The 22,906-nt window shown below is 38.5% G+C and overlaps 1 protein-coding gene across 8 annotated transcripts in view; it reads left to right on the plus strand.

Annotated features, from left to right (window-relative positions):
* The first annotated feature begins 8,435 nt into the window (after positions 1 to 8,435).
* Positions 8,436 to 22,906, plus strand: part of HEATR5A (HEAT repeat containing 5A) — a 64,373-nt gene continuing 49,902 nt past the window's right edge. For 5 of the 8 annotated variants that reach the window (XM_074542728.1, XM_074542731.1, XM_074542732.1 and 2 more), the window contains exons 1-4: positions 8,893 to 9,033; positions 17,957 to 18,039; positions 18,984 to 19,231; positions 20,273 to 20,484. In XM_074542728.1, the coding sequence (XP_074398829.1) occupies positions 19,106 to 19,231; positions 20,273 to 20,484 (338 nt within the window). In that variant the 5' untranslated portion in view covers positions 8,893 to 9,033; positions 17,957 to 18,039; positions 18,984 to 19,105. Of the gene's footprint in view, positions 8,455 to 8,892; positions 9,034 to 9,146; positions 9,168 to 17,956; positions 18,040 to 18,983; positions 19,232 to 20,272; positions 20,485 to 22,906 lie in introns of those variants that run through there. The other 3 variants (XM_074542730.1, XM_074542729.1, XM_014266398.3) reach the window with 3 other exon arrangements.

The following is a 22,906-nucleotide window of genomic DNA, read 5'->3' on the forward strand; positions in this document are numbered from 1 at the left end:
GTACTGGTGTCTTTTGTTTGTTTTGGTTTGGTTTTTTTTCTCCTAAGCATTAAAGTGCTCGATTGCCTTGGGAGATAGTTTAAAAAAGGCTTTCACTCATCTGTACTGGTTTTGCCAATCCCATTGAATAGGAGGATGCCTGAGACTCCTATGCTATAATGAGTATGTGTTTTTTGCTCATATGCATCTGAGGTGTGGTTAAAATATTTGTTAATATTGACCCGATAAGTCAAAATGTTTGTGAACAAAAATGGGATAATGCAATCATTTTTTACTAAAAAATAAGGAAAAAAGTATTACATGTATAGCTTGAAGAAGTGGTTTATAGATAAAAAAGAATACCTTAGATGTACTTATGTCAATTTTTACCTTTATGTTTTCTATCTATAAAATGACAATGCTTTCTAACTAACTCATATATTGAAAACAAATTCACTGAATTTTAGCCTCTTAGAGAGTAAGTACTAAATAAGAAAGTCCATCTCCCTCAACTGGAGTGTGTAAGGGTGGGAGACTTAAGGCAGTACAGGACTGATCATGGGCTTTGCAGGAAAGAATAAGTGAGGCACATCTAGAAACCAGCAGTATCACTGAATTGTTTGCTTGAAGTTTGCATTCTGAAATCTCTGATGTGTTGTGATAGGCTGCCTGCTATAGCTTGGTCTGTGTCCTTGTTACTGTGGTCTTACTGTCTCCTCAATTCTTTCATAACAGAGCCTCAGGAAAAGAACAGAAACATTCAAATGAAAACAAAAGTAAAGATGGTACAATGTACATTGCCATTTCATTGTTCCCTCTGCCCCCATTGCTTCCTTCCAGCTTTTTGTCCATTGAAGCTGCTAGCAGAGACTAGCTTTCCTTTTATAGGCAGTGTTGGTACATTTGGGGCTCCCTTCCCAGCTGACCCCCCTATGCAGTTCTGGTACAAACATTATTAACAGATGGTGCTAAGAAGATATCATGGGAAATTCTGTCTGGAAAGGCAGTAAGGACAGAACAGCTATATTAAAATGTGGCAAATTCAAAACTGATACAAATGTGTTCATCCTGTGAATCAAGTTTCTCTTTTTAATGCAACATTATGGTTCAGAAGGGTTCAAAGTGATATCAGACATTTATATGGTTTGCAGCAATTATCCAGAATTGCCATTTGAATAAAAAATTACTCTGGAAAAAAATGTAAAACCTTATGGTTAGTGAGGATGGCAGCTTGCACAATCCTAAATTGTAGGACAGTAGTTACAAATACTGTCCTTATCTTCATTTTGTAGAAAACATTGAGCATATAATCTGTAGGCTCAAACTATGTCATGAGAATCACATTTTTTAACAGATAAGTAACTAACAGTTTTGATAAGAGAATAATGATTTTTTTTTCAGGTTAGCATAATATATGCTTAATAATTATGAAATAAATAGGGATATTGAATTCCTGGCAACTGACATTGTCACAGTTGAAAACAACCATTTACACAAATGGCCTGGAAATATTAGCTATTAGGACCCAAAGGACATATTTTTTCATTAATAATTAACAGTTATGATAGACACAGTATGAGTCATGTTCAAAGTTCCTACTAGCAAGATTTAAATAATATTGTCCTGATGCAAATAACTAATACAAATTCATTATGATCTGTGTGCTTGAAAAAACATTGTAATTCCTCTTTCTGTTGCAGGTCAAATCCTAAAAAGTGCTGAGTAATCCCACTTTTCACAGACCTTAGAGGAATTGTGGGTATTTAGTGTATCTCAAGAATTGATTCTTTGAGGCATAATACTAAGTCTGCAGCTTTTAATTTACCTCCTGTCTCCAGAAAGATCATTGGCAGCCTGGCAATTAATTATATTTAAAGAATGCTAAGGTTTCTAAGAGGGATAAGCTTGAAAATGTTTAGTGAAAAAAAGACTTCAAACCAAACTCTATCTCATAGCAGTCTGTCATATAAAGCAGATAAAAACTAATGTACATTTCAGTGATTCTTAGGGCCAGACAGAACTCTGAAATTTTTGTAAAAAAGGTGGATATTTATGTATTATCTGCCCATTTCTGATTTATTTGTGTATCCATCTTGGAATACTGATTTCTGCCATCCTCTGCTCCAGGGATTGGCAGCTTGTTGAATGCTGTTCCCTTTGTACTGCTTTATTTATATCTTCTATTGATTCACAATCCATTTACTGAAGGAAGCCATTTCTGAATAATATGCTGGACCCTACTGATAAAAAAACTGATTAAAATTACTTTTTCTAAGCCAAGTGCTTATTCCCTTCAACCATGAATATATGCTTTAAACAGATGACCTGACTCTGCTTTAAATAGTTTCCGTAATATGACTAGACAAAACCCCATATAATTATCCTGTTCTATACTTAGAGAATGTCTTTCTATACTTAGAGAATGTCCATTAGAAGATGCTTAATATTCCCCACTTCCTTGAAATAACCTATAAAGCGAGGAGTTGTCCTTATGCTGTTATGTCTCCAATTGAACTGGCAGGCAGGAATTAGCAATATCAGGTTTTTGTGACCTTGTTTGCAGTGCACACACCCAGTGTGTTGAAGCTGAGCATGTGTGGACTATGAACTGGGCTCATAAACACTCACTAATGAGTTCAGGGGCTGTTTTTCAGTCAGCAGTATTCCTGCTTCCTTCCCATGCCCCTTCTGGAAATTTTTACCTCTGCTGCTACATAGAGTATGCAACATATGAATTTACAACATGCAAATATTAATCCAGAATTGGAAATTAATAAACAGCATGTAGCCCTGTAATACTTGCAACTGTATTGCTACTGCCAGTGACAGTCCACAGGCCTTGTCCCAAGTGTTCCAAGAGCTCAGGATGGAGGCTTATTACAGGAACTTTCCTCAGGCTTCTCTTTGGTTTTATTTGATTTGGCTGTAACAATTTTTTTTCTAAGGACAGGAGGTTATTGCTAATTTGTTTTACTTTTATGTGTAACCACAGTTGTTATACAGATACCAATAATTAGTATTTATTCTGTGTAGAGTTATATATGTAAGACTCCTACAGGGTGTTACAGGGTACAGAAATATAGGCCTATTAAACCAGCAGGAACTTTGAGAAGTGAAGACACCAACAGCGGTGTAAAGTGGAGGCCTGAGATAGTAAGAGTTGAGGCACAGGCTGGCACTGGACACTCCAAGGCTATAAAAAACTTGCCAATGGTCAGTTGAAGGAATACAAACCTGGAGCTGGGCAAAACTATTCTTAGGGATAAAAAGGAGAAGAAAGAATGAGTATATAGCAAACCACTTAAGATTAATAAAAAGAAAAATACATAGTTGCAGGCCATTAAAGAAAAGGAAGGAGTAAAACTTTATTAGAAAATGTATAAAAAGAACTCCAAGTGAGAGATATTGCCAAAAAATGGAGAGAAAGAAGAAATCAGAAACATCAACATTCTATTCCTGCAGCCACAGAACTCCAGATGCTGATGATCCACTCTGCTCCTTCTACAAGGTGGAACCACAAGGAGGTGAAAGGTCAAGCATGACACCAGGAAGAGAGTGAGGGTAAGTACTAAATAGTGCATGCATAACAATTCTTACCATAGTTTTATTACTGAGACCTTCTGTACATTTTCTTTCTTTTTATTTGCTTTGTTTTTCTGCAATAATTATATTTGGACTGATAATCATTCTTTTATTAAATTGCTATGGTTTCAATTAAAATAAATTTGGTGTGACTCTAAACATAGGGTGGATTTCTTTTTGCATGTAACAAGATTTTGCACATAACAGTTTCTGCAGACAGTTTCTTCCCCATGTTGTAATGGCAGCCACTTGATGGGCTGCTGGATATCAGCCAGCCTTTGTGGTGCTTTTCGCCAGGTCTTTTAATGCATCTGTGATGTCTGATCTCATTTACCACAAAAGCTCCACAAAAATTCTTCATTGTGACTCAATGCAATAACTGCTCTTTAGCTCCTCTTCGAGAACAAAGTTTCACATCTACTTGGATTTAAAAGTACTATCTTCTGGACCTCTGTCTCACCTCTGGTAGAAAAACAGCTTTTTTGGAGAAGGAGGGATGACTCTTTTAAGCTTCTGTTATTTTTTGCTCTTAGTTTCTGTTCCTGTCTTCTCTATGGACTCCTTCAAACACATGGTTTCTCTTTGGAAGCTGGAGTAGCAGTATGCCACAGAGGACTACAGTGGTCTCCACAAATGCACAGGCATTCATTACCTGAGGTCTGCCACAAAACTCTGTTGTGACTGACTTGATTTCTTAAATTCTTTGCATCTCAATTAGCATCTAATAAATGGCTATCTATTTTTGTTTTCAGTGTCTTGATCCTTAAGACCATACATGGAACAAAACAATGACCATCACTGTCTAATGTATTGCACAGCACTGTGGGACAGCACTGGGTTGTCTGGGAGATCCACCAGCTGCTTTATTCTAAACATCAGAGTCACAATTGCTGGACAAGAAACAGAAAGCAGAGCTTCCTCCTTAATGTTTTTCTTGGGGAAACAGCACCCAAAACTTGATGAATTTGGTATTTCTTGTTTATTCTTTCTTCATTTCTTGAAGCTTCTTGAAAGCAACTCAACTTGGGAATCCTCTGAGATTCCCAAAAGATTCTGTTACCAGAAGTGCCATGCAATTACAGCTGAAAAGTAAATAGTGTATGTGGACAAGAGAAAGAAACAGCAGTTAGAATAGCCCAAATACTATGAATATATTGCACATTTTCCATTTAAACCAATGCTGTCTTCTAGTCCAATTACTGCCAGTGTGTGGCTTTGGGCAAAGCAATTTTCTGCTCTACTTTTTCCATCTGTGATCTGAAAGAAAGAGTCAAAACGGGGGGAAAGAGGTTTAAAACCACTGGGTTTTCCCCCTTTCACTAAAAGTAAAACATCATCTCTGATCCTCTTTTTCCATTAGAAGGCAGTATGCTTTTACCTCTCTTCACCTTTGTTAGAGCTACAGGAAGTTGCCTTTCACTACCTCCTACTTTAGCCTCTGCCTCACAAATGTGACTTAAGCTAATGTTCACAGAGCACTTTGAGTACCTCAATGCACAGTGTGGTATCAGTACAAATAACCCCTCATAGTATTTCTAAAATTGGAGTGATCCAGACAGCATGGGAGTGCAAATAAATGGCATTCTTGTCTTACTGCTCTAGTTCATATGTATCTCATTACTCTGAATTTAACATTGCTTTCCATTCACCTTAATTATATTTACTGGTGTAAGTGCCATAATAGATGCCCTATTACATCAGTATGTGTTTAAAACGAAAGGAGCTTAATGCTATTTAGATGTGTTTCATTAGAAAAGAGACTGTTTTGGATTAATGATGAATGTAAAAGGTTTTTGGGAGGCCTTCTTATTTAGCTGACAATCCATCCCTAGATCTAACTTTCTTATTTCCCCCTTCCATTTTGGTAGTTGTATCTAACATTATCTAGGCTTGCATAATAGTTTTATCTGCATTTTAGGATTTAAAATAACAGCAGGACTGTGTAATTGCTTGGCAGGAACTCAGGCCTTGCATTTTGTGATAGTACAAAAAGGAACTGTGTTGGGAATAAAAAGAAGCCTAAGCAGTATTGTAGCATAAAGTTATACATTATTTTTGATATTCAGTTTGTGAAGAAAACAATATTGGCACCTAAAGCCTTGCAAAGGCTAGGACAGGCCAAAATTGATTGGGTTCTACACGCCTCCAGAAAGTAAAACAAAATAGTTAATCTTATAATTAATACAAAAATATCCCTTCTTAATGATTTTAAAATATAATGGAATTTGGTTTTGTTTGCCATGTAATTATTTGGTGATGTAACATTTGATTCAAATCAGGCTCCCAGTCCTGTGATTCTTACCCATGCGTGGACAGTCCCACTGAAATCAAAGGCATACATTCTTTTTCTTCCTCCAGAGTCACTGAGGATTATAAAGCTGAAAGAATGAAAATATTTAGCTCAGAGGCATATGTGACTGTATAGATATTCTACTATGTCTGGAATTTGTATGGCAGAACTGACTCATGCTCTAAATCAGTCAACCCACTTTACCAAAATAGACTAATGAGAAGACTGATCAGTAGGTTTGAGCATTTCAAATATTTGCCAGTTGCTTATTTTCTTAAGTAACTTGTTATTGAAACACAGTCAGGACTAATGGGGAAAGGGAAAATTGAATTAATCCTTGGTGAATGCATCTAATTGTCCTATTTTTTCTGTTTTAGAACAAATTACAATAAATTTGCACAACATTTTTTTTTTAATTTCAGATTGAAAATGGGAAAAATAAAAATAGCATGCATAACTGCTAAAGTAGATGCTAATTTGAACCAGTGCATGGTTAACAGTCTGTTGAGCAATTTAAGGAAAAATAATGGTAAAAATCAAGGTTAGCTATAAATCCAGTGAAGACACTCTTACGTAAGCACTGCTGGCACAAAGCAACCCTAAACTGATGTACCCAGAGATGGAGGGAGCATCCTGCATCAATATGCCTTGTTATTCCAATTGATTCATATCAGTTTAGCATTAACAAAGCATTACTTAGATCTGATATCATGTGTCCTGGGGGGCTGGGCAAGATAATTCTTTGGAAAAACTGAGCAAGTCTTTCCTTCTTAATGAATGATGTTTTGTCTTGCCTTGTGTTCATGTAACTCTCAGCATTATGAGATACTAATTTTGAGTGGGTCTCTGCCTGCTACCATAACAGAGTGAATAATAGGTGTAATAATGATAATAACAGCAATAATCTTCCAAAAATTATTCTAGATTTGGGGTTGTTTATTTGTTTCTGAGTTAAACATGATCAATCCTTCACAAATATTGACAGGAGTTTCTGATACCTCAGGACTGTCAGAGAGCTCTTGTTTTTCTGGAGTTCCTCATGGGAAAAGTCATCACGTAACAGTCTTTGAATATAAATTGTTCAGCAGACCTTTCTCACAAGTGAATTGCAAATCACTCTATTAGTAACAGCAATCCAGCTCCTGATCAAAATGAAGTTAGCTTACCAGATAATTTCCTGGGAATGTATGTGATTTTTGAAAACAGGTTAACACCTTTACATCGGTACGAGCTTGTGGAGTTGATTTCTGTGAAACATAATATGTAAATAATTTCCTGCTTCAGGTGTAAAGCATATTCTTCATTATCACATCCATTGCCAGAATTTTTTAAAAGGTCTTTGCATCAGTGCTCATGGTTTTTATCACAGTCAGTTTAGTAAAAATGAAACCAGTGTCCATATATGGTAACACAGCCTGGTGCTCATGGCTTCTACAGCACAATGTAATCAGGCAGCCCTGCATGTGCTCTTTGAAATATTTCTCAGCAGTATCATCTGCATAACTGAGTACAGATGTTCACAGAGAATCCCCTGCATGTCAACTTTTATGTATGAACCTATGTTAAGTCGAATGTACAAGCTTATGCAAGGTTTAGACACAATTTCTGCTCCTATGGTTTTGTGTCCCAGGCATTATTCCCTCACCACAACACTTCCCTCTCCACAGCTGCCTGAAGGGAGGCTGGGGCCAGGTGAGGGTCAGCCTCTTCTCCCCAGCAGCCAGTGACAGCACAAGAAGACACAGCCTCAAGCTGTGCCAGGGGAGGTTCAGGTTGGACACCAGGAAGAATTTCTTTATAGAAAGGGTTATTAAACATTGGAATGGACTGCTCACAGAGGAGATTGGGTCACCATCACTGGAGGTGTTCAAGAAATGTCTGGGCATGGTACTTAGTGCTATGGTTTAGTTGACATTGTGGTGGTCAGTCAAAGATTGGACTTAATCTTACAGGTCTTTTCCAATCTTAATGATTCTGAGATTCTGTTTGCACAAGTTAAAGAAGATAGTCCCAGAAAACACAGGCTTATGGTGAGATTTCTGGGTCCTGGATTCCAAAGATAGCTGGGCATCAGCTAGAAAACTACAGTAAGACTATTGTTTGTTTATTTTAAAACTAAAAAATTATTGAGAGACATACTTTCCTCTTGTTAAGATAGAATTTAAACTGATCACAGAATACATTAAAGAAAATCCTCCAATGGATATTTTCTCAAGACTAGTGAGTTCGCTAATGAAAATTTGTAAGGGTGGAAGTAATTCCCAGTGACAAAGTGACAAAGCAACGTCCTCCAGCTGGACCACCTAAGCAGTAGGAGAAACGAGGTGAAATTCCCGGAGGAGTTTCAGCCGACCTTGTCTGAATGACACAGAATTCCTCCTTGACTTGGGATTCCATATCGATTTGGGATCACAGCTTACACTGATGAAACCCAGGAGTAACAACTTTTGCAAGCGTCGGGTTCGACGAACGCTCAATATAAAGGGCGTGTTCCTGTAACTGTCCCGTGCAGCGCCCGGGGGCCCTCCCAGGGAAGTACGGACGTGGATGCCTGAGGGGCGGGCTGGCAACCAGAGGCCATGGCAGACACTGATCACAGCCAGGTACAAATCCCAGCAGTGCCAGCTGAGCTCCCTTCACAAAGCATCACCAGGAGGGATCTTTTGTTGCTGTTTCTGGCGGGGCAGCACGGACCGCGAGCCCCCGGCTGCGCCCCCCTAGCGCAGAGCCACTCATCGCCCGGAGGCTGCGGAGCCTCGGAGCGCCCCGGGCCGGTGACTCTGTCCCCTCCAGCACCGCGACCCTTCGCCCCAGGGCGGTGACTCTGTCCCCTCCGGCACGCCCACCCCTCGCCCCAGGGCGGTGACTCTGTCCCCTCCGGCACTGCGGAGCCTCGGAGCGCCCCGGGGCGGTGACACTGCTCCCTCCGGCACCTCGCCCCGGGCCGCTCCTGCCTCCTCTCGGCCGCCGCGGGCGCTCGATGGCTCCGGGCCCGATTGCACAGTCCTGAGCACCGGAGTCGGCCTCACACTCCTCCTCCTCCTCCCTTTCCTCCCCCTCCCCGCCGGCGGGCGGCGGCAGCTCGGGCGCAGGACCCGCCGCCCCCCGCGCTGGAGGAGGGCGGGCGGACGGACGGACGGGGCCGAGCCCGCAGAGCGGCGCGGGAGTGCTGCGGCCGGCAGGTACCGCGGGAGGCCGGGGGCAGCGGGGGCTCTGAGAAGGGGCAGCAGGGCCGAGCGCAGCTGGGAGTCCTGCGGGGCTGCGCTTGCCCGAGGCCTGCGCCCGAAAAGTGCTGGATCACCCCCGGAGGCACCGGGTGGGTCTGTGGGTGTCACACGCACAGGCAGCTCTAAAGCCGGCGGCCGGGCGGCTCCTGCAGCCCAGCCCAGCCCGTGCTGTTGCGTCCCGCTCCCCGGGGCTGCGGGGCAGCGCTCAGCCCCGGGAGGGAAGGGAAGGGAAGGGAAGGGAAGGGAAGGGAAGGGAAGGGAAGGGAAGGGAAGGGAAGGGAAGGGAAGGGAAGGGAAGTGTCGTGTCGCGGGGAGCGGCGGCGGAGCGGCCGCGCCGCCGGGCCCGGTGGGCGAGCCGGGGGTGTTTGCCCTGTGCGGGGCCGGTGGATCCTGAGGCTCCGGCAGGGGGTTGGCATTCGCTTGTACCGAGGTATTTGGGGTCTGGTTTTATATTTTCTTATAAAGCTTGGTAATTAAGAATGTTGGGCATTCTGATATCTGGAAATGTTACGGTAAGCTTTTGCAGTTTGAATTCCTGGTTATCTGCGTAGGACAATGACTAAGTTTACACCATCTAACTGGTAAAAGCCTTGCACAGCCATGTAAAATGTGTAAAGTTGCATTCGTGTTGACATTTTTGAATGTGGGAAAGAGTAATAGATGTTGTACGTTTAGTTAAGTATAGAGTTTATTGAGATATGGGTGGAAGTATGATAGAAGATGAGGAAGGCTGATAAAAGTTGAGTCCAGCTCTGTGTTTCTGTGAGTGAAGTTGGATATGTTTTGAATTCTAGATTCATTAATTGCAGGGATTCTTTGAGTTTGGGGTTTGATTTAGTAGGATTAAGTGTTTGCAGTTGTGACCATGAACTGTACATTATTTTTGTCTCACATGCCAGAAATATTTTCCCTGTCTGCAGAAACAGTCAAGGTATATTGTATGCTTTAGTGTTTTGCTACAGGATATGTAATAGTCTCAGTCCATGTATGAAGTAACAGTGGAGACATAGAAGATAGATTGCTTCTGGTTGTGTGATGAATGGAGCTTCCATTTCTTTTCCTGATCGTTTGACACAGTGAAGAGGTGGTGGGAGGAAACCAGTTTACTGTTACACTGAGTCTAGCCATACACTGAAAACTTGTGCTTGATTATTGAACATAGGATTGTTTTTGTCGTCAGTAAAATATCTGACTTATTGACTTGTTCATGATGTTGTATGTGAACACATCAAAAACTTTATTAATCAATGCAGGATGATCTGTTTTAAGATTCAGAACAGCCTAACAAGGCAGGAGATTAGAAACACCTTCTCGCAAAAACATTTTCAGATTGCAAGACATTTATTTTATTCAGCTTTTACTTGTACTCACTGGGTTCAAGTAGCAGAACCTTTAAAAAGACACACAGTACATCTATATATTGCAGACCAAAAAGGCTTTAAACCTCTAGGCAGTTACATTTTTGAGCTGTTTTGGAGTTTTCTTTGGGGAACAGCCACATAAAATACCTAGAGAATGAAGCATTGCAGTGAGGTATGTCAGTGATTTGTGCCCGGGTAGTGATCTCTGATCTGCCAAACAAGTCTCCTGCGGAGTTTGCATCTGTGAGTTTGCATGCTGCTGCTGCTAAATTTCTGTGTCGGTGTTTCAGTGCAGTTGAAGTCCAATCATGGTAAAAGCTATAGTGATTTTCAGGAAAAATAAGTATCCTTTTCTGGGTTTTCAGTATATATTCAACAAAAATTGCCTGTGGCCTAATTTAATGCTAAACTAGACTGGATTCAGCATTTACCTTAGCAGAAGATTGGTGGCTCAAATCAGCCTGCATAATCCATATGCATCACCTACTGTAAGTCAATTTAACATTTTAACAAATAATTTCATTTCCTGAAACTTCTGTCATTGTGACAAAAAGCCCCCCAAGCAAACCACAAACCCCACCCTGTCAGCATACTTAGTGTGGTATATTTTGTGTATATTAAATAAACAATATTGTCTACAACATTCTCAGGACTAAAGCTATGTTCAGACATATATTGAAATTGTTATATAAAATTGTTAGCGGGTGGATGTTTATACTTCTGTGGTTTTCATGCACTTGCATTGCTATCACACCAGGTTTCAAATCTGCAAAGAAATAAACACGAAGCATTCTATGCATTTTTATTCAGACTGAAGCTAGTTATTGCTTTTTGAAGTTTACTTAGTCCAGTTTTGGGGAAAAAGAAAATGTTTTAAACTCACTTTGTCAGTATCAGATAGGATACTGTGACTATTAGAAGCATTGGTTAATTATTTGTATGCAATTTGCCTGGTTGACTGTAAACAAAATAATGTTCTGAGGTCCCTGTAATGGAGCCAAGTTCATCTCTTGACTCTACCTCTACTCTTTCAGAAATGAACCTAAATAATATTCAAGGGTTATGAGGGCCAGGGAGGTCTGCCCACTGTGGAGCTCAGGAAATAGTTGTTTATATTTCTCAGTAACTGAATGTTGCTGTTTCTTGGTTTCCTGGAATAATTCTTCTCATGTGGAGATAAAAATTGAAGTGATAATAAGAAATATGAAAGCAAAGTGTATGTGCTTTTTAACACTATGAATGAATGTCTTCCAACTGTTTTAAAAATACCTTTAATATTTTGCATTGATAAAACAGCTATTGCAGTTTCAGGCACTTTGTTCAGGGTATTTTTCTCTAATTGTGTCAAGCTTTGTCCTCAAAACTTCACAGAAATCATTCAGCATTCTTAGAAGACATTGTCTTGTCGTTTCTTTCACACTTCAGCAAATGTATATTGTGTTGTAGCTCTTATCAATGTCACTGTTATGTGTGAGGATTGTGGGTGGTCACATTCTTTGAGTGAATATTTCTAAAACTGGAAAGCCCAGAGCAAGAATTCTGGTAGATTTCACATAGGTCTTTGTTGCCTTTAAGCTTTATTGCTCTTTCAGATACAGGGTAATTCCTCCAAAACTTGGAAATCAAAAACATTTGAGAAGCATTTTGGTAGGAAAACCAGTCATTTGGAACTGTTCCTGTGGGAGTAGACATGCACTTTGTGTGGGCATCATTATTCACAAAACATCAAAATACAGCCCCTTTGTTTTGCAACACAAATGGAAGTAGCTGAGAAGTTAACAAGAATTCTGTTTGGGCTGCATGATATTTGTTCTTTAGTACAGCCTGAAATGCTGTGGGAACACAGCAAGACCTCCATATGTGGAGCATGCAATACATGGAGATGCACTTGGGTTGCATCTTTAACAAGTCCCTGCAAAAATGCTACCAAATTTTCAGTGAGACAATACACACATAGCATTCCTGTGGCGAATTTCTTCATCCAGGGCAATATTAAGAGGAAAGACTGAAAAAGTATCTTGTTGCAACATCTATGATTTCAGAGTCATGTTTCTTAACAGAATAATTGCATACAAAAATATAATGTAAGGGGAAGCTGTCCTAGTCTGAAATCTTCAGCAATAACTGGAGGAAGTGGTTCTGCTATCATCAGTTAGTTTTTGTTGCTCATAGTCAGATGGATTCTTAATTGCTTTTTGCTGTTGGGGATAAGCATGTGATGCAAATGTGTACATATTTTTATTTAAAAAGGAAGATGGGTGAGATTAACTGAGTCCCACTCTAGTGTAGAAAATGCAATAAAACATTGGAGTACTCAACTGTGAGATTTATTTGCTGTGTTTTTCAATGCTAATGCACTCGTGATTTGATATTAAGAGTTATAGTTCTGCTTGATTTAAAAGCCTTAAAATTTTGAACCTTCTCCTCTATGGCGTGGTATTCTTTTCCATGTGCTCTGAGTTGTGGTCTTGTGATGACTTTCTCTTGTGGCTTCTTCTTGCAAACTGCTGTCAGACGTCACTGTTGGTCCATCTTCTCTGTGCTTGGCTTCAAATTTCTCTGCTGCTGCCCTGTGTAACATAACACTGCAAAATACCTGGCGTTTTTATGGCTCTGTATTAATTAATGCATGAAAAGCATTTGTCAGTTTGATGCCAAGGGTAATTTGGCTCAAACTGATGAGACCAATGAGTGACAAATTCAGGTATGTGTGTGTATGCATTGAATGACTGGGCTCTGGTTTCATAAGTGTTCTTAAAGCTCTTCATGAAGTATTTAATCAGTCAGTGTTTCTGTTAAAGAAGCAGTCTTAAGGGGAGTTAAATTTCTCTTTGTCTCTTCCTCCTCTCTCTTCTTATCTTGGTGCTGCAATTCCTACATTTGCTTGTATGTTTCTTTGAAAATACATAAAATACATACAAGAAAGCAGTAAAAGGGGACATGAAATTCCCATTTTTGCGGGTTTTTTTGGTTTTTTTTTTGGTTGAATGAAAGGCTGAGAGTGATAAGCAGTACTGAACATAAAACATGTGCAGAGGGATTGCTGTTTTGTTGGGGGCAGCAGTTACCTGCTCTTGCTTCATGTAGCTCCGGAGCAAAAAATTAAAGCTTGTGTATATAGAAAAAAAGGTACAAGTCAGTTGAATGGTGGAGATTCTGCCACACAAAGGATGTGGCAGTACTCATTCACTTACACTAATGCTCTTATTTAGCTTTGCCGGCTCTGACTGAAGATTCTGAGGCAGTCTTTGCCTCTGTGAGTTGGTAATAGTTTGTAGAAGTCAGTAAGTAAAAAAAGGCTGCTCTGTCTTCCCAGTAATTATAAACATATTTATGAGTTGAATATTCCCACTCCAATATATTTCCAGTGTCTAAACTCCCAACTTGTTTAAACTGAAATTTTAGTTCTTTTTTATTCCCTATGAAATTACTGAGATTCTGTAATTGTTGTTTATGTAAATCAGATTATTTCTGTGTGTGCTGTAAATTGCCTGGGCCATATCTCTCATTTGAAGTTGCTGGAGTTTGAACCTGCACTTTTTGCCTTCTCCACACCTGGGTGCCTCTTTATTTTCGCCTGCTAGCATAAACAGCACGCTGTAACTATTGGATTTTGGTCTGTGTTTCATTCATGAGTAGCTGCGTTTGGCCGGTGCTTTAAGGCTTTTCCGCCCAGCTGGCAAAGACCATCATACTCAGTTTCTCTTGTCGGAATTAAGTCCAAGGGGGCTGGGCAGGAGTTTTGTTTATGTTTGGAAGACACTGAACAGGTACGTGCAAGGGTGTAACAAAGGTTTGAGCATCGGTGTCGCTCCGTGCAGTCAGCTCAGATGCGCTGCTAACGATCATGCCATTAAACTTTTAAACAGTGCTGCAGGAGTTACATTGATCTCAGCTGTTAATGGCTGGAATTAAACGTGTCAGGCTGGAAGGCTTTCTCTGGAACGTGTTGGTTCACTTGTTAGGCAGATGATAATAAATCTTGCTTTCTGAAGGCAAAAACGTGGATTTGAAGTCAGTTAAAATACCACTGGCTATGCAGGGAGGGTCATCTTGAAGCTAGCAATTGTGCTTCAGCTCTGTTTTTCAGCAGTGGCATGGTTATGGCATTGGTTGGTAGTCAGCTCAATGGCAGCTGTTGTGAAAACACTGGTGGTTGTTATTATTACTGGTCATTCTTCATCTTAATCATTACTATTATTCATTATTGGTTTTTTACTGTTACTCATTACTGTCAATGAGTAACAGAATAGTTTCTTAGAGGAATACTATGCACTTGTGTCTCTGCTGGATTAGTCATTGGTAAAACATTAAATCCACAGGTTTATTGCCTTATATCAGATTTAGTGCAGAATTATGTTAATACTTTTGAAATTAGAAAGATATAAATAACTGTTACTAAGGTAAGTGGCACTTTATTTTCTTCACTGCAACGTAGGTATAAATGACATAGACCCTCATCTAGATTGTGCATTAGATCCTCACCTGAGCCTCATGCTCAGAGAACTGAGGTTGATCAGATTTCTGTTTGAGCAGCACTTGTTCCTATCAAAGAGAGACAAACTGGTGGATCAGCAATTAAATGTAAAAAATTCTAAAAGAAAAGAAATTTGTAAGCACAAACTTGGTCTGTGGAATAGTTTCCATTACTTGTGTCACTCTTCATTGAAATAATGAGTCATAATTTAAAGGCTGATTTTAGTGAGAGATCAGTTAGGAGTTTGCTTTATTGCAGATTACTTGTTTTTGGTACTTCTTATTTTTTTGTGCGTAAGCAAAATAGGCCAAGAGTTGGAAGAAAGAGGAAGAGTGAAATTCATTAAGTTTCCATTATTGCTCATAGCTTTTTCATTGCTAATGTTACAGTTTTTGATTTAGACTTCCATGTGAAAGATACACAGCCAACTATGGTCTGCTTCCCTCATCTTTTAAAGCCTGAGGAGATTACCTAGCTTGGAATGAGCTTGATCCACATAGTGGATCTCTTTAGGTTTTGTACTCTGTTATAACTTTATCATGGGTTGTCCATGGGTTCTCATATTTGAAAGACAATAGCTAAAGGCAGCTACTCATATCAGTCTTACCCTGGATGAGTCACCTCTTATTTAAAAACTACAGGTCCCTTTTTTCTCTTTGTGGTTGGTCAGAAATTTCTGCAATACTGTTGCTGTTGCCTTTTAATGCTTGATGCACCCTGTATTCCTTTCAGTTTACAGGGTGGCATTCCAGCTAGTGTTTGCTCCAAGAGCTTTTCTGAGCTCTTTTCTGACCCATCTTGAACAATCCTGCTTGTCAAGTTGGCAGTTGATAAATGAAAAAAAATTTTTAGTAGTAAGTAGGAACATTATTCTGCCTTGGCCAATAAATCTTTGTGCCACTTTTGTAGCATAGTCTAAATGTTAAATAAACTTAGCTCATGGGAAAAAAAAAGGAGGAGTTTTTGATTGATCTGTTCTTGTAGTACTGATGAGAAGGTAGTTCTTGTAATTACTTCAGTTACCTAAAGACAAAATTAAAAGGATAGTGCATCATGTTGGTTGGCAAATGAAGATTTCATCAGGCATATGTGCCTTTTTAGTTTGGTTGATGGCATAGCATACATCTCATTTAATTATATTTCACATTTTTTTTCCCCAGATTTCTTTTTCATATTGAGAAGCATCAAAATTATATCACTGGGGGGAAAGCACTATCAAATAATTCAGCATTTCTAAACACAGGTTCCTTGTAAATAGAGGCACATCTTTACATGCTTTGGTTGTGCTTGCATTGATTTCCTGGGGCTGGGGATGGCCAAGCAGCTCCAGTTGCTGACGGAACATTCAGTCTTTGCTGGTGCTTGCCCAGCCCAGAGCTTGGCTGTGCCACGCCTCCAATTAGAGCAGAGTCCCACCCGTGTCTGGACACTGTGGCTTTGGGTTTGATGTTTTCTTCTTGGGAATTGCCTGGAAACATCTTGTATACATAACAAGGACATAGTTATTATGAATCCAATGCAGCTCATTCCCAAGTTCTGTGCTTATGTTCAGCTTTGCACTGTGAGCACTGTGCCTTGTTCTCTGTTCTCTGCAAAACTGTGTGCTGCAGGAGAACTTAATGCCCTACATTCCTGCCCTGCTTCTCCCGAGTTTGTATGCATGTGCCCTTCTTTTATCATCACTTTTGAAACTTCTTGAGTGTCCCTGGTGAGCAGGCTTACAGCTTATTGAAGGGAATAAGTGTTTGAAATAAGTTTTTTGCATAAAGTAGGGAGCATGCTGCTTTCTATACAGGTTTGTGGAATTGAGGTTTGCTTGTTGATCAGCAGTGGAAAGATCAGGTCTGGGATTTTTAATTTTTTTTTTTCCCTGCATGGACAGTTCTGATTCTACAAAACTAATCCTTGCACAGTAAGCAGACAGCCTTTTGATTCAGTCCTAATAGTCTTTTTTTTGAGAAACAGTAGTGTTTCTGGTCATGTTAGCATGTGTTCATTATAAAGATAAGCAACTACACCAGAACATTTTTTTCTTTTAAAGAAAAAATATTTAGGCTAAAAATAAATAAATTTATATTGGTTTTATAAATGTGTGCTTAAACAATTGGAGTGTTTCATTTAGAAACAAGTTACAATAATAACTTGAGATGGTGTTGCTTAGGGCTTTGTCCAGTCAAGTGTTAGAAGCCCCTGAGGTTTCTGCAGTGTCTCAACACCGGTCCCCATGGCCGATAATCCTTACAGTGAAAATCTTTTTTTCTGTCAAGAGGATTGTATTAATTCCTTGTATTAATTATGAAGTAGAGAATCTGTCTTCATCCACTTGGTCACCTACCCTTTTGAGGGCTGTGAGGTCATCTTGAACCTTTTGTTCGGCAGACTGAACACTGGTTCACCAGGGAAAAAGAAGTTTGGATTACTCTGATATCTACATACGCTTTTTGTTTGTTTTCAGCATTAGTCTTTTGAAGAGTGATTGAAAAGTGTATGCTTTTAAAATAACATGCGACTTGTATTTTATGTCCTACCAGAATAAGTTCAAGTTGAATGAGTTTTGAAAGGATATGTTTTTGCCTGTGAATTCTAGTATTAAAATTATATCCGGAGGCCAGGAAAATGGGTTGATAATCCTCATGTCATGTATAGATAGTATTGTACATGAAATTTTCAGAACAGTTGAATCACCTTTGCCAGTTCTGCTGGTTGTTGGATAATCTTTCTAGAAAATTATTATGGTTTTAATGCTGTTTGAACTAACTTTTTACTGGTTTAGAGTTAAACTGAATTAACAAAACAGAAATGAGAAAGGTGGTAGTTAAATTACCCCAGTTGTATGGTGTATATGGTGGGACTGTTGAATTTAAATGTAGTATATAAAGAGCTAATAATATTCATGGAGGTCTAGTCTTTTTTGGTGCGCTATTACTTAATAAACATTGCTGGTGTTGCAAGACTTTGAAATTCTTGTTTCCTGTAGGAACATTTGTATCTTATGTGCTTTCATTCCTAACATTGATCTTTATATTAATTATTTTCCTAGAAAACTGGGTTCTTAACATCCATGATACAAAAGCCTGGAGCAGCAGAGAGACAGATTTACAATGAGGAGAAATTATCTGCTAGGTGAGTTAAATGCCAATGTCTGACAACAGACTCTGATCTTTTCAGTTAGGGAAAACAACTGTGAGTTGTAATCCTGAGATGGGCATGTAAATTGGGTAATTTGCTGTGGTTGTAGGTGGTTTTGAAATGGTAGATATTTGAACAGGCCTCGGGTGAGGAGAAAAAGGGACCATTTGTGACTTATGCATGTCATTTTCATGCTAAGCAGTGATGAAACTCTACACTTAATCCTACTTGTTTTTGGTATGTTTAAAAAATGTGAGGATAGAGCTAAGTTCTGTGAGTGTTGCAGGAGTGAGATGACCAATAAATTGTGAACTTCTATGTACCTAGGCAGAAAAAATATGTACAGGTATAATGTGCTATGTATACTTAGATCTACTTGCCATTTTATAGTGTGATGCCTTGTCAAGCTGCTTGGTATTTCAGGTAGATTTGAAATGACAGTTCATGATGATAAATTAAATGTGAATAATTTTTTTTGTGAGTAAATTTTGTATTAAAATATGCAGCAAGTGGTAAAGGTAACCTTCTGCCTTGTTTGATGACAGCCTGAGTACTAAATTATTCACCAATGCTTTGTATTGCCCATCTACTACTTGAGGGATCACTTTACACTATAGTATTGTTACTGTATAGGAAAAACTGTGTTCAGCAGTCTTAGTGACCTCTGAAAAGGATAATTTGCTTGGGAATTTAAAAGATGGTTGACATTTTACCAGAATCTCCCTGACTGTTTTTATATGTGAAGCCTACAGAATATTCTGTTTTATATTTTGAGGATATTGGGGGGGGGGGGGGGGGGAGATATCATTAGAAGTATTTTCCATATATATAATTTTCTTTATATGTTAGGCTTTCCTTTGAAATTTTAATTTTAGTAAGTCAAACATTAATATTATATATGATGTGATTTTTTATTAACTTTTTTTTTTCCTGTTTAGGTGTTCAAACTTCTGATTTGCCAGATGTTAATGAGGAAGAAAACTGATTGATGCAGTTTTGATAGTTCATTGGATTTTTTTTCATTCCGCTCTGTTGGGAGATTTGAGGAAAATTTCAAGGAATGGAGTTAGCTCACAGTTTACTACTTAATGAAGAAGCATATAACCAGCTTGGTGAATTTCAAAAAGCAGAGTTCATTTTTGAATGGTTACAGTTTTTGGAAAAACTTTTACCAGTGACTAGCAGAGTAAGTGCGATAAGACTTGAGAAGAAAAGCCCACGTTTTTATTATTTTGTTTTAAATCAAAGAGCAGCCTGCAATGTTATTTGCCTCATGCCTTGTATGTACAAGGAGTAAAAGTATATTCAGTGTTAGGATTAGCTTTCTAAATGTTATAAGTTCTTGGTCACAGCCTTTCTAACAACAGAGCCACTTGTCCAATGAAAGGAATTTCAATTCTTTTTATTTAATTATTTTTAACTCCTATTACTACTGCAAGATTTTGCAGACCCAATATGAAGAATGTCAGTAATGCTTCCGCCTAGTGTTGCACAATTATTTGATGTTTCTCTACCAAGCAGGAATGTAACATCTTTCTCTTTGTTGTTTTTTTTTTGGTTTTTTTCAATTTTCCTAGTTAAATGATAAAAGATGAATTTCCAGCTAACTCTCCAATTGTTTGATTCACTGTTTGGTATATATTGAGTAGGTTATGTAGACATGTAAGAATAAACTAACTAACATAATGCTATTTAAGGGTTGTTATTTGTGATGGAAATACATAAATGAAAGACAGTGCCAGGTTCTTTTTTTTTTTTTAAAGAGTATTAAAAATGTATATAAAACTGGATAATTGTTTAAGGGAAGTTCTTTCTTTTCTAATGCTCAAGTTCTTGAGACTCAGCTTCTTCTTTAAAGTTCTTTGCTGCTAAACTTACTATTATCTATGAATTCTTTTATTTTAAAGCAGGCATTAAAAAAAGAAGGAAAAGGCAGCTTTGTTGGTGAAAGATTTAAGCATTGACATGCCACAGGGAAAATACACTTGAAACACTGCTAGCAATAATTATGCTCTGAAAAAAGTGTTGGGTTTTTAAGAAGAATAAAATATTTGCATACTTGAAATGTCTTTTTTTAAGTATAAAAATGCAATAAAATGTTCATTTGTAGTTCAGAATGTCATTATCAGAATGGTAGTAATGAAAAGTAAAGATAATTTGAATTAATCATCTGTAACTAACTTTTAAATTTAACTGAACTTTAACTGGTTACTGATTTTATTTCCAGGCTGACATAAGGGAAAACCAGAAGAAACTGGTTGAACAATTGACTTCTTTATTAAACAATTCACCAGGACCTCCTACCAGACGGCTTCTTGCCAAGAATTTAGCTGTACTTTATAGCACTGGAGACACTTTTTCTGTTTACCAAACAATTGACAAATGCAATGAACTCATTCGGAGTAAAGATGACTCTCCAAGTTACCTGCCTACAAAACTGTAAGTGTGTTTGTACCCTCAAGCTTCAGATCCAGTGGTAATGAGACAGGTTTAAGGGGTGAGATGCATTTGTGTTCACTGCCACAAAATATGTAATAAAACAAAGATTGTGCTGGTAGTCCATGTTGTATGTGAGCATCAGGAACCAAAAGGCTAGAAAATACCTGGTGGTCTTCAGCCAGACAAATGAAAATCAGGCCAGGGAGAATACCCACAATGGATAAGAGAGTTATGAGATGACAGGTGCTTCAAAAAGAAGGAAAAGGTAATAGTGCTGAGAAGAGCAGTAAAACAGACAAGCACAACTGCAGGTATAAAAGACAGGTGCTGAGTACATTTCTTTATTCGGGTGGGAAACTGGATATAGTTAAAAACATCTGAGATGTTCGTAACTAAATACTGAAAGCCCAACCAACAGAGCAGAGAAACATGAACAGCTACTTCTGAATGTGAAGCCAAATCTTTATGTGCAGAAATGTTATGAATAACCTTCATTCCCAAAATTATGCACATCTTTCACTATACTGAGGCAAATTAAAGATGAAGGTAATAAATATGAGATAGAAGGTGGTAAAGGTAGATAAACATCCTTTTGCATTATGATATGGTATTGAAAGCAGAGCAGGGTCTCTCTTCCTCCTTTACTTTGGATGCTAAACTTGTTTCTGACAACACAAGTAAAGATTCCTGAAAACAGATTTTGCAAGGAGTAAGTTGTGTTTTCTTATACCTTTTTTTTTGTTCCAGTTGATCTCTTGTACAGTCTTTTGAGTTAGGAATAAGTTTGCTGTAAAGGATCTTAGTCTTGCAGGGTAAATTACCGCTATACTACATTCTTAATGGTGTGCATTAACATTAGAGTTATATTGTAGTGTTGGAGAGAGCTCTGCAGGTCTTCCCACTTCAGCTGTGATGTGCCACTGGATGAAGTGGGTGATGTCAGTACAGCAAGGAGGGATGGGGGAGGCTGTTGGCAGTGAAGCAGAAATGGGAGATGATCAAAGCCAGAATGCTGAGTCGTAGCTGGGGGAGAGGGAGAGAGGTGGCAGTGTACACCACCTGTTCCTGGGTATGTAAGCAGTGGTAAGAAGAGGAAGAAAGAGGTGGAGAAAAAGGTAATTGTAAAATATTATTTTCTTCAATAAAGTTTTGGTAAAGGGATTTCTGGTAGAACTGACACAGGGACAACAGGCTACAGAAAATAATTGGAACTACAGAACTGTGTGTTGAGTAAAATCTTTGATCCTAGGGTGCAAATATGTTAAATACTTGGTGTTCAGTGTAGAAAAACTGCTTTTTTTGTTTTGTTTTGACCTTGACTAAAGTGTTGTCTTTGCCATCTGTCCACATTTAGCATGCATGCCCATGTTGTCTCGTAGCAACACTTCACCGTCAGTGTTCACAATATGTTCATACACCTGGGAACTTCTTTAAATACAGATTCCAGTGAATTGGTCTTTTATCTCATAGATTATCACTTTTCTTCTTTCCTATATGTGGAAGATGAAAATGTTTTAGGCAAGCATTTTAAAAAAAGCCTTAGTTAGGTGTGCATCTGCTACTAAAACTCAGCATGATGTGAATGCTCTACCAAATCAGATAAACAGGTCATGCAGCATGAATGCAGCTTATTGCTTTATTAAGGAGAGTACCTGTGACCATCAGATGCTCAATTTAGAAGGGAAATTGGAAAATTGTAATTTCATTCCCAGGCACACCATGAACAAAATTTAAATCCAAATTGTTGGTGTGTACTGAGTTGGATAAAACCAATAAGAAAACCAGGTTTTTAATGAAAGTAATATTGTAGTATAATAAGAGATAAAGGATACTAGGTTTTTCTTCCTGTGCATTTAGAGAATTACTGTAAATATTAAATATGTTTTTTAAATTAAGAATGTATTTAGTATGAGAATTTAAAATTATATATGTGGAACTTGAATTCAGTTGCAGAATAAGCAAAATGTTTGTTGAAGGGAATGCTCAGCAATGTCTACATATTTAAGTAGATCTGGAAAAGAACTGAAAGCTGATTAAGCATATAATTCTTTTTCTCTTTGTATTCAAGAAATTAATTGGTTTATAGATCTGTTATAGATCTGTCAATACAAAACCAAAGCATTTTCATTAACTAATTATTCAAAGGATTAGGCACCTCTTTATTTTTATTTTTTTTCCCTCAATATTAGCATTTTTCGCCTTTGCTAAAGGAAAGGCCAGTGAGCACCAGAATCTGTTTGTCAGGTATTTTTCCTGAATGTTAAATTCAGATTCTGTCTACAATGAAAGGGACGTGGGTTTATAGTTTTATTTCCTTCAAGGTATTTCCTTATTAGGTACTGTGATACATAAATGACAGAATTGTAATTACTAGACCATTTCAGTCTGGTGTCAACCATCAAGTTGTAAATAAACCTGTCCC

Source organism: Zonotrichia albicollis, chromosome 6 (assembly GCF_047830755.1).
Source record: "Zonotrichia albicollis isolate bZonAlb1 chromosome 6, bZonAlb1.hap1, whole genome shotgun sequence".
In the NCBI taxonomy this organism is placed as follows: Eukaryota; Metazoa; Chordata; class Aves; order Passeriformes; family Passerellidae; genus Zonotrichia; species Zonotrichia albicollis.